This window comes from Parambassis ranga, chromosome 17, assembly GCF_900634625.1.
Source record: "Parambassis ranga chromosome 17, fParRan2.1, whole genome shotgun sequence".
Classification (NCBI taxonomy): domain Eukaryota; kingdom Metazoa; phylum Chordata; class Actinopteri; family Ambassidae; genus Parambassis; species Parambassis ranga.
This window is the reverse complement of record NC_041037.1, coordinates 16,402,806-16,415,086: the sequence shown is the minus strand read 5'-3', so window position 1 is coordinate 16,415,086 and position 12,281 is coordinate 16,402,806. Positions and strand designations below refer to the sequence as shown.

Below are 12,281 nucleotides of genomic sequence, written 5' to 3'. Positions count from 1 at the left end.
GCCTGAATCTGGTGCAGGGACATGTTTTAATGCATGTGGACTGCAAGAAAAGTGAGATGTTGCTGCTGAGTGTTATACTTGAAGCCTGGTCTGTGGATGATGTGGTGAAAAGAAAGTGGAAGGACAAATGTAATGCATCATCATAAATCTGAATCAGAACACATGACCACTTTCTACCTTACTGAGTCCACTTGATGTGTGTTTCCCTTTAATAAACAGGATCACAGAGACACAAGTAAAAACAAAGTGATCAATGAGATGAGAGATCCCACAGAGCTTTGGTCAAACACACAGTCTTATGTTAACTAGACTCTCACAGCTGGCAAGTTTCTTTTGATTTTAAAAATAGTTTGTTTTTTTTTGTATTTCATTTTAAATATAGAATGATTTCAAAAACATAATTCAAACAAAAAAAATCTCTATAAGCTGATGTTCCATGAGGGGTTCCCAGCACCAAAGGTTCCACTGGCTGAGAACAGAAAGCTGAAAGCCTTCAAAGAAAATGCAGTCGGTGCATTGTAGCGAGGCCTTCATCATCCTCCTCCTCCTCCTCCTCAGAAGCAATCAGCATCTTCAGTCAGCCCTCACTGACCGTACATGTAGTGGTTTATCTGACAGTCTCAGAAATGAGGGAAAGGCTTCAAATGTTCTACAATGTGCTCTTCATCAGTTCCCTTTGCCTTCCCGAGCAGCACGGTCACGTGACCCATCACGTGTACCTCTGTGGTCAGTCCTCCCTGTCCTCTGTGTTGTCGAACAGTGTAGACCACATTCTGTGTAATGAGGTCAGTGCAAGTCCCACTTTCATTACATGTTCATTTAGTCGACTTTAGGACTGTAATGATGATTTTTTTTCAGAAACAAGCTGGAAATACAATTTAATGACGACTGGGCAGAGTCCTTGTTTTAGCTGCTTTAGCTGTAACCTATCAAAATTCTTGCTGGATTTCATGTGATGGTATCTTGGTTTTTATGGCCATAGGATGCTGATTGGTCCGAACCAGCAGTGCCTCAGCGGCAAGCGTGTAACTTAAAGCCTGGCAAAGTGGACGTGTGCACATTTGTAACCCCACTAATCTCACGGTAAGGGTAGTTTAAAGTTGCTGAACTATGGAGCACATGGTTCTAGCATGCTATCACTGGTAGCATCATTCAAACCACTTGTCTTGGTCAGTTTGTCTTTGCCAATTGACCTACTATTTTGTTAATAATAAAATATAAAGTATAGTTGATTAATAGTATTCTGTGTGCTGTTGATGCTCCAATCAATTTAACCTGATTTTTATCATTACCAAATTTATGAATAAGAATATTTATAATGTCCTGCTTTAAAGTTTCAGTATAAATAAAAACTCCCTTCTCTGGTCCAAAATGAATTCCTGATACTTTTCCCTGAAAAACAAAATAAAAAGTTCTTCTCTCTGAGTTATCAAGTAGTCATAGCCCACAACTGGGGGTTTAGTTGACACTGGCTGCATCATCAGAGACGGATACCAAACCACCTGGAACAACACACACACACACAGAAAAGAACATAGGTGTTTTAAGTTACAAAGAGGATATACACAACCGTGCAGACAACTCAGTGTATGAGTGTGACTCACGTGGTCTGATCTTGATTGGCCAGATGAGGATGGAGCAGAGGGCGAATGTTGCGATGATGGCCATGCCTCCCGTCACAATGACCATGATATAATGATAGAACCACACACAGGCCGGGCAGCACAACACAGTTCTGACACACACACACACACACACAGAGACAGAATTTTAGTGACAGTACACACAATTTTTGTTATGTTCTGAAACAGCTGAAGTGACATTCCATCTTTTCTTTTGGTCAGTAAATCCACTATTTAGAACAGAGCATACACCTTCTTCATGTCTGGCCCTCCCTGAGCACAAGGAGACACACCCACTGGATGTCGTTGGTCTATAAGACCCTCCTTGGTTTGGCTCCACCTTATCTGTGTGCTCTTCTCCAGCGAACTACCAGCCACTATGCCCTACGTTCCAGTGGCATTTACCACCTGCAGGCTCCTCATGTGTGGACTGAGCTAGGAAAGCGGGCATTTAGCTACTCTGCCCCTTCAGCCTGGAATACCCTCCAGACTGATTTAAAAATTTCTGACCTTATCTCATTTAAAACTTTTAATTCTTTATTACACATTAGGCAAAAAGCATCCATTCATCAGTGCCTGTGTTTTTAAGATGTCTTTCTATTGCTGCACTTATTTATATATTATTTTCTGCTTTAATAACTGTCTTCATCTTGTTTACCAACTTAAATTGTTGTTCTAATGTTCTTGACGTGTGCTGCTGACCACTGACCAAGGGCCAGGTCACCCTTGTAAATGAGATCTGGATCTCAATGGGTTTTTTACCTGGTTAAATAAAGGTTAAATAAATTAAATAAATAAAATAATGTGCAGATTTGTCGCACAGCTGTGACACTAATCACTAAATGCTGGCCTGTACCTGAAGATGCTTACAAAACTGTACTGCAACACTTAAACACAGTAAAAGGTGTGTCGAACCCACAGGTGCAGCTCCTACACTCTGCACACACTTGCAGGTCTGCAAATAGGAAGTTGTTGCAAGTGTCAAAGCAGAAATCTGAGGAGACAGATCTGCTTTTATGTCTCAGACGTCTGTCATCATCACTTCCTGAGTTGTACAATGTTTCTCATGTAATAAGGGTAGGGATGTCCCTCTGATGTTGTGACATTTTCCTTCTTTAAAAATACTGTGGTTTATTGTGGCTAGCCACACACACACACACACATCCGGTGCTTTCACTGTAATGAGCTCGGAGCTGAAAAGGAAAATCAGCAACTAAAGGGGGACAGACTTTGGTGGTCTGGGTCTTACAGCAGACAGAGAGATGTGTTGACTTTGTTTCCTGTGTGTGTACTTACTGGCAGGGATGCAGCGCCTGAATGATCATCACAGCCAGCCCATTAGCCACTTTATCAGTGAAGCTCATGGCGCCATACACAAAGGCTCCACTTTGCTGCAGAGAGAGTAACAGAGATGAAGATGAAGCAAAATTATACCTCCCTCCCTCACTCTCACACATATACACACACACGTCTCACCGTCTGATCGGCAATGAGCTCTGCAGTCATGGAAAGCGAAATGACCAGGATGGTGGCTGAGCCGGCCCCGAGCAGCACGGCCGCCCCGTATACCTGCTGACCCATCCTGATGTCCACCAGCACCCAGTAGGAGAAAGCCATGATCAGCAGCAGCCCCACGAAGTATGTGAGCTGGAACCAATCAGAGGACAGGACTTTTGTTTACCACTTCCTCATTTACCCAGTGCAGATACAACAATAAATCACATCCTGTTGAGAGCTGTCAAGTATTAATACTGCACAACCAGTCAGACAAGGTTTAGGCTGTTTGAGTTTGTGCACTCATTATATTCATCTGTGGAGACATGGGTTCTACATACACATTTTCCAATGAGTTTACTGAGAGGCTTCATGATGAAGGAGGACAGGAAGCCACTCAGGTACATCACTAGTGGGATTGTTGCGATGAATTTCTGTTAGAGGAAAAAAAATAAAACAGAATGAACTCATCATCAAAATATGACTGACAGTAGAGCAAAACAGATATCACACCTGTGTGTGTGTGTGTGTGTGTGTGTGTGTGTGTGTGAGTGTGTGTGTGTAAAATGATGTTGTGTTACCTTTGGCAGCTGCAGAGTGTTGATGAGATACATTGAAATGTATGTCTGAGACAGATTGACGATCAACCTGGTCGACATGTAGAGTAAGGCCACCTACCGGGAAAGAGTGACAGCAAACTTTGTTTCACAAAACATGGCAACCATCAAGCTGTTGAAGGACAGTGTTCTGACAGCAGCTGATTTGACCTGGTCGAGCATTCCTACCTGGTAGAAAGAAGGCTGTCGAAGCCAGCATCTCCACTGCAGGAAAGCTGAAGAGCTCGCAGAGCGAGGCAGCAGGCTCCTCCGCTCACCCTCCTCTTCCTCCTCTTCAGCGGTCCATTCTCTCCTCCCATTCTCTACTGCGCCAGGCCTCTTCCTCTCTGTTGTTCCCACGTGGAAGGTGATGGTGAAGAGAGCACCAATTCCCAACACAATTAACGCCAGATTCTATGAGACACAAACACACACAGTATGAAACGATTACTAAAACTGTGAATTGACATTAATATTCATCCATGTATAGTGTGGTATTGCCACACAGATGCACATCTGAATCAGTCTAGTACTTACAATTCATTCTCAGTTCTTTATCTAACTTTGCTCGGGGCTGCACTGTGGGAAATCGCCTTGGGCGTGACCAACTATGGAAGCACCAATGACATCCTGTCTGTCTGTGACCCTCCTACTCATTCTCGCTTTCTTCCATGTGAGAAACTACATTGCTCCATGCCTCCTCAGCTACTTTGCTCCCAGGCTATTGGCTAGCTGCTCAACAGTTCAAAGGAGTCCCGTCAAGGAGTCTAGTACTTACAATTCATTCTCAGTTTCCAAGGGGGCATTAAAAACTAGCACACAGTTACCAAAGTGACCCTGGGTACAACTTTCATCCAATCAGAGCAATTAAAAGTTTTGCTGCTGTTGTTGCTGTGTAAAAGCTGAAATATTATATTTATAATTATAATAAAAAAGGTGCATTGTGGTATTTTGGAGAATGAGCATGTGCAGCACTGACATCTAATAATAGTGCTCTTTGACATCAAACTGTGTATGAGAGGGTTAACAGATGAGTCTGGTTTTTGTTACCAGCTGCTTTCACTTTGGAAAAACAGAAAGTAAGAATTCCCTCACATTCACTGTTGACTGGAACACATCAGATGCTGGATTCCCCCCACCCACACCCTGGTATGATAATTGGTACTCGTCCAACTTTCACATGGCCTCACCCTGAAGACTGGAATGTCTGCTGGTCCCAGGGCATCGTCGACCGGGTCGTCGTCGTCCCCACCCTGGACATGGAACAGCAGGTAGGCCACAGCATACACTGTGATGTTGGCGATCACTGTGAAGGCATACCTGCCCACACACAGGGAGAAACAAAGAGTGTATGCTGACCTGTGCATCGCCATGCTGTATGAGCTGTATGTACACGTACCTGTATGCAGTGAGCTCTACTTTAGCATGCTCACAGGAGACCAGCTCTGGAATGAGAGAAAGGTGGGAGATCTGCGTCGCGGCCCAGCCGAACTGAAAAATGATGATGAACGGGACGAAGTAGGTCAAGCTGACCCACTGAGGGGTGAGCACATTGCAGCCCAGACACTGGTTAAAGATGAAGGCGAAGGACAGCACCACACTCAGTGACCCTGGATGACACAGAGAAACAAACAAACTACATGATATGACCACACAACTAAGCAAAACAACGACAACGATGGCAGAAGTTGAAACATACTGCATATTCTATCACACTTGTCTCCCTTCTATAAGATCCACTATGGAGGCTGGATCATGATGTGTTCCCCTCTGACTCTTGTAAAACATGATGTGACCTTACAAGGATCACATGCTAGGTGTTGAGTGTGAGAGCATAGTCCAAGCAGCAGTTTCATAAAATGTTATATGAACACTAATTATGAGACCATGCATGCAACAGCTGACAAAAAACAACCAGAATGTCCAGAGGGTGTACAAATCTGCATATCTGATGATATACTTATTCCACTATAACCTGATGGGAAAGGTGCTTCAAGTGAAGATACAGACTCTGACCCAGTAATAACCACATTGTGGTCAACAGTATTTAATGTATTCAACATATCAGACTGATCATAAAGGAGTTAATGTTAATGATACTGCTAATATATAAAGACGTAACTTCTACCAATGAAGTTGTTTTGATATGGCTGTGATATCATGATCGAATGAGGAAATGAATCAGTATCAAGTTTCCCTCAGCTCCAAAGATGTGAAGCACTGCAGTGATGTCCATTCATATAAAGGACCTCCTCAGTATGGTGTTTACTTGTGACCTAAATTATACACACCCAAAGTTCGAAGTAGGCTGGATAAAGGTTACCAAGGAAAAAATGTGGAACATCTCCAGACACACACACACACACAGGGTGATTTTCAAAACGAATAGTGTCATCAAAAGCTCCTCACCTTTAACCTGAAACCATTTCACTTAACCATGTGAGAAACCGGCTCTATGTAAATGTTGTAATTTCTCTGAATTTACATTTCACAGCAAATGGGTAAATCATCTGTCACTCTTATAGGCCAATAAAGCTTCAGTCGACTTACCAACCAAATGCCAGGTCTTCCTCTTGCCGTAGTTTCCACAGCCCGGGGTTCGGTCAGACTCATAGCCGATGAGCGGTGTACAGATGCCATCTGCTATCTGCCCGACTAGCAGCAACACACCTGCAGCACAAGGGAGGGCACTGTAATAATCAATGTGAAAGAACGGACAGAGCTGCAAGACAAAAGCATGCACACAGCATGCCGGGTTGTATACTATGAAGGGGGTCACATGTTCATCCTGGAACTAACTAACTAACTAATATCAGCCAGGCAAAGAGGTAATCATACCTAATACCTAAAACAACTTAGATAATAAGATTTGACATTAAACAAATTGGATATTTTATCAGCGGTGGATAAGAGCATTTATAGCCCGGGAGGCTTTTTGTAAAGCACGTGTGCTGCTAAAAAGATTGCAGAGTTACAAAAATCCTTCATGCCAGGCTCCGACAGCAGTGGTTCAGACTAGTCACTGTCCTTTAAGGGAGTATTGCCTGTTTTTAGTATGTTTTAGATGTGATGTCAGATCATGTGGACAACAGAAAGAAGCCAGTGTTCACCTGTGATGCCTGATTCTAGTAACGAGAAAGTAGAACAGGGTGTAATGAGAAATGATTCTTAGCTCTTGCACAATATTTGGAAGCAAGGACTGATAGGATGGGACAGACAGACAGATGGATACATAGAGAGCAGACTAACCTGCATTTGTGTTTTCGAATCCCAGCACTGAGTGGTAGAACACCAGCAGGTAGGTGAACCACATAGAGGCACACAGATCATTCAGAAAGTGACCCACGGCATAGCAGAGCTTCCTGAGAGCAGGCAGAGACCTCTCTGTGTCCGACATTATGGCTCCTGGAAAGAGTTTACATGAAGGAATTTACCCGAGTCTTCATCAGCGATGAGCCCGAGCTAAAAACCACCGAAGCGAATCCGCTGAACAAACTTCTTCGGAACACAACGGAGCAAGTTTCGGTTCCCGTTTTTACATGTGATTGTATTTATTTATACGCCGTGCTGTCATATTTTGTCCGTTGAGTAAGATGTGTGTGTGTCGCTCTTACTGCCTCTGGAACACACTGACAGGCAGCCTCGTCATATTGCTGTTGTTTCCTCTTGAAATCAGGTGACAATGCAAAGCTGAGGCAGGTCCAGGAGGAGCATCTGAGGAGCAATGGAAACCGAAACAGCCACATGAGCGGAGTAAAGGGGGCCTTTCACACCCACACACCGGCTGCTCCCTCCTTACATAGCATTCAACACGCACGCATGGCTAGTACGGTTATGGAAAGTAGCAAAATGAACAATAACATTACACATACCTCCACATTAGACATAGTCCACTCGACTGCCCATTATTTGTACATTTGTGCAACTATATCCGTGTTTAATATTAAACACAACACGCTGCACGAAACCATCCTTAACCTTTAGCTAACCGGCTTCAAACAAAACGCACATCTGGCAATATAAAGCAGACGTAAACAACTAGGCAGACCGGCAACGATGACGTAGAGAAAAAAAAACAAGGAAACGGACCAATAGGAGAGACGTATGGCCCCATTCAGCCAATAGTGAGATCCTATTGGGTTGGAGTTCCTCACGTGACGGCAGAATAGGCTAAAGATTTGAAGACACTTCCGCCTTTAGGTAATAAACACGTGAAAATGTTATGTAGCCTTTAGAATTTAATTTGGCCCGTTCAATAGCATAACATGACGTTAATCTGACGATTGTCTGCTTTGTAAAACATGTGGTGAAATAATACTTAGATAGCGCCAAACTTTTTTTTAACTTTAAAAAAAGATAAATTATGACATCAGATTGGAATACGTTGTTAAAATGCCAAAGATCATAGATGCAGCCCGTTATGTCATGTCAGCTTCTCTGGACATATATCCATTAATCCTTCATCTTTAATCCCACCATGTTTGCCTTGCAGTCTTCCAAGTATGTTTTCAGGGAGTTCTGGTTCCTTTCAACAACTGTGGATCGGCCAATCACATGTTAATAAGTCAGATACTGTATTGACTGTATCTGACTGTAGTTATTCGTCCGTGACACTGCATCTAAGTCTCCAACAAGACAGGATTGGTGATCACTGAAGTTTATTGTTTATTGTTTATTATTAGATCCCCATTAGCTGTGGTTTACACCCAGCTACTCTTCCTGGGGTCCATTGTTAAAAACATACGTTCATAAAAATGTTTGACAGTACAAATATACATTACAATAATATCATCAATAAAGTTTATACAAAAAATTTTAAAACTATTACTCAAAATAGGTTCCAGTAGTTTACAAAAAGAGACCGTTTTATATATAAGTTGCTGCTAAAAACCTTTTCAGGTGCATTTTAAAAACAGACTTCTTTCTAATTTTGTGGCGAGTTAGTGGCAAAGAGTTCCATTCTTTCATTGCTTTCATAGGTAAAAGTGCATTTGAGGAAGTTCGTTTTAGCCCTTGGAATTAAAAAGCTTCCTTCAGCTGCATGTCTAGTGGCATATCCATGACCATCTAAATTTGTCTTGAATTGGAGAAATAAAAACATTGGAGTTTGATTTTTTTAAGATTTTCCATATTGACAGTGATGCTAATGCCCCATCGTGAACTTTTAGCCAGCCAAGATTCCAATGCATGGTGTTTATATTGGTCCTATAAGAACAATTCAATTCCACACGGGCAGCCTTATTCTGCATTATCTGGAGTTTATTTAAATCTTTTCTTATAGCATTTGACCATATTGTCTGACAATAGTCATAAATAGTTGTATCGTCTGCATAAATTGTTAATTTAATGTTTTAGTCCTAATAGTAGATCATGTTATGGGTAAGATTTACCTCTTATGTACTTCAGAAAATGAGGGAAAAATTCTGATCTGAAATGAAAAAAATGTTTTTAACTGAACCGTTTTCTGAGTCTCACTGGGGTGTAACAGTATCTTTTAAGCATTTTTGTTTGATACATTTACCTTGCTTTCCTGATATATTTATGAATATGTGAATCAGTCACATGTTATCTTTACTTTATCTGTCTTCATCTTCGCAAAGACAATTTTCTAAAATTAATATGATCAATTCTATTAATATCTATCCCCCATTTTCTTTGTGCATCTTATTACCTCGATGCTTTTTCAACCTTTATTTACAACAGACAAACAAACCCAGTGGTATTTATTGACAACAGTGCCCCTGGTGTTTGACAATGGTATTGCATGCATATTAATTGAAACCACTCTTAAAATCAATAAGCTACAAATAACACAAAAAACGATAAAACTGACAGTTCTGATTTATCTAGAGAAGGAGGAAGAAATGAAGAAATAGTATTAGTTTGTAGGTTTCCAAAATGGAATCATGGAGATGAAAATAAAGTGAAAATAAAGAATGCACAGAAGTAAAAATCAGGTTTTGTTTTAAAGGTGGATGGTTATGTGCATTTAAACAAAAATATATATCATGGATATGTCAAAGATCAGATAAAAAAGATATATAAAAGGGTAGTAAATTTTAAAACTGCTGTTACACAAAAACTAATAATGCATCAATATTTTGGCTAATCTTTGACATATCCATGACAGATTAAAATATAATGCCACAGCCACATAAACTTTTGTTTTGTGGAAAATAACTCATTTTCTGTGTTTTCTTCATTAAAAAATTACTGTGACATCAAGTAATCAAACTGGCATTTAAGAGTTACCATGTTTGGTAGTTTTGAACAGGGCTGAATTGTTTAACATATGTATGCAGAAAAAAGTAAGAAAAAATATTAATCTGTTAAGTTTTTATAGCAGTTTTTTGGAAGTGGACATTTTTGTCCACGAATGCCACAAAAGGGTAGTAAATTAAAGTGACGCCTGAGGGTTAAATGGATCATATGTAAATCATGATGTGTTCACCTCTGACTCTTGAAAAACATGATGTGATCTTAAATGGATCACATGTGAATCACATGTTATAAGACTACACAGTTTTATAGAGAAAAATAAATGACTGAACGAACAGCAATATGGCTTTAGAAGTAATAGATCTACGTCTTTAGCAGTGATGGATGTTGTGGAAAATATATCAACAGCAATAGATAATAAGCAATATGCTATTGGGGTTTTTATAGATTTGAGCAAAGCTTTTGATACGATTGATCACTCATTACTGTTGCAGAAATGTGAATACTATGGAATAAGAGGGGTGGCAAAAAGTTGGTTAAACAGTTACTTGAATAACAGATTTCAGTATGTGGAAATTAATGGTAGAGTATTGCAACAGAGAAGGATATCTTATGGAGTACCTCAAGGATCAGTCCTGGGGCCAAAGCTGTTTATACTTTATATAACTGATATTTGTAAGGTGTCCAATATCTTAAAATTTGTTATGTTTGCAGATGACACTAATTTATTTTGTTCAGGTTGTGATTTGAAACAATTGCTACTTAAAGTTCAACAGGAATTAAGCTGTTTAAAAAAGTGGTTTGATTTTAACAAATTATCTTTAAATGAAAAGAAAACAAAATTGATGGTTTTTGGTGCAGGTCAAGCAAAACAAGAAATTAAGTTGTTTTTAAGTGGTTCTGAAATAGAAAGGGTTTATGAGAATAAGTTCTTAGGAGTTACAATAGACCACACACTATGTTGGAAACCACATATAGAATATATCAAAAGTAAGCTTTCTAAAGCTATAGGCATAAGCCATAGAATTAAGAATGAATTAAACAAGAAATGTCTGTTTATATTGCACTCATCACTTGTGTTACCATACATGTCATATTGTGCAGAAATTTGGGGAAATATTGGTAAAACCCGGCCCCGGATAAGCGGTGGAAGATGGATGGATGGATGGATGGTAAAACAAAGCCTCATACTGTGAACATACTAATAAGCTTTGGAATCATGGAATCCAATGCTTTAAAATTGATGGACATTGTATATTTAAAAACCTTGGAAATACCATTTTGTGCCAAGAACAAAAATCTTCCTTCTAGCCTACAAGAGTTATTTAAATTCAGAGATGGGCATTATAATTTAAGAGGTTTATTTATGTTTGAGAGATGTAAAGTAAAACCTAATGTGAAGCATAGATGTATTTCTGTTTTAGGCATAAAACTGTGGAATAAGCTTGATGATCATTTTAAAAAGTAGTTATTTTTTTAAAGTTCAGAAAATGCTTCAGCCTATTCCCTTTTTTGGTTTTGAGGCGAATTGTGTAATTGTATTGTATTCATTCATTCATTCACATGCTAGGTGTTGAGTATGAGAGCACAGTCTAAGCAGCAGTTTCATAAAATGTTACATGAACACTAATTATGAGACCATGTACGTAACAGCTGACAAAAAACAACCAGAATGTCAAGAATGTGTACAAATCTGTTTATCTGATGTTTAAATATACTTATTCAACTATAACCTGATAGAAAAGGTGCTTCAACTAAGGATAAAGTCACAGTCTGACCCAGTAATTATTTCGCTAAATGCCAAAGATCATAGATGCAACCTGTTATGTCATGTGAGCTTCTCTGGACATACAGTCTTATGCAAAGGTTTAGGCACCCCTAAGGCTCAGTTTGTCACTTGCTGAGGATTTTTACATATGTTGCACCTTATGGAAACAGAAACATTTGAGTGGTGAAATAATTTTTATTGGCAACAGAAACATTTTTATGTGCATTTAAACAAAAATAGGCATGTGCATAAATTTGGGCACCCTTTCAATCATATCCATTTCAAGACCTGTAGGGATTTATACTTGGCAGGTTCAAGCACAAAAATGGTTTGTTTGGCTCCTTAGATCTTCAGTTGCAAAGACAGCTGGAATCAATTACATAAAAAGACTATTTAACATAGATAACTGCTGCTGTGCTTGTCCTAGGTTCTTTCTTAGATTGGAAACATGGGGGCCTCTGAACAGCTCTCCACTGACCTAAAACTAAGATAATCATTATCATGAATTAGAAGAAGGGTACCAGAAATGATCTGGAAGGTCTGGACTGTCTGTCTCCACTCTCAGAAATGTAGTGCAGGAAT

General features: G+C 39.8%; 1 protein-coding gene across 1 annotated transcript; it reads right to left on the bottom strand.

Annotated features, from left to right (window-relative positions):
* Positions 1–174: 174 nt before the first annotated feature.
* Positions 175–7,753, bottom strand: LOC114450407 (major facilitator superfamily domain-containing protein 12-like). The gene is made up of 12 exons (XM_028428463.1): positions 7,585–7,753; positions 6,962–7,426; positions 6,263–6,382; positions 5,112–5,322; positions 4,903–5,032; positions 3,902–4,126; positions 3,698–3,790; positions 3,458–3,550; positions 3,099–3,269; positions 2,919–3,013; positions 1,605–1,735; positions 175–1,502 (listed from the first exon to the last, which is right to left on the bottom strand). Exons 2-12 carry the CDS (start codon positions 7,107–7,109, stop codon positions 1,459–1,461), a joined length of 1,461 nt encoding a protein of 486 aa, XP_028284264.1. The 5' UTR covers positions 7,110–7,426; positions 7,585–7,753; the 3' UTR covers positions 175–1,458.
* Between the last annotated feature and the right edge of the window lie 4,528 nt (positions 7,754–12,281).

Coding starts and splice junctions, on each gene's coding strand:
- LOC114450407 (XM_028428463.1), bottom strand. CDS start 7,109: ATGTCGGACACAGAGAGGTCTCTGCCTGCTCTCAGGAAGCTCTGCTAT. Junction 3,014..3,098: donor AGCTCATTGCCGATCAGACG/GTGAGACGTGTG, acceptor CTCTCTCTGCAG/CAAAGTGGAGCCTTTGTGTA. Junction 1,503..1,604: donor GCCAATCAAGATCAGACCAC/GTGAGTCACACT, acceptor GTGTTGTTCCAG/GTGGTTTGGTATCCGTCTCT.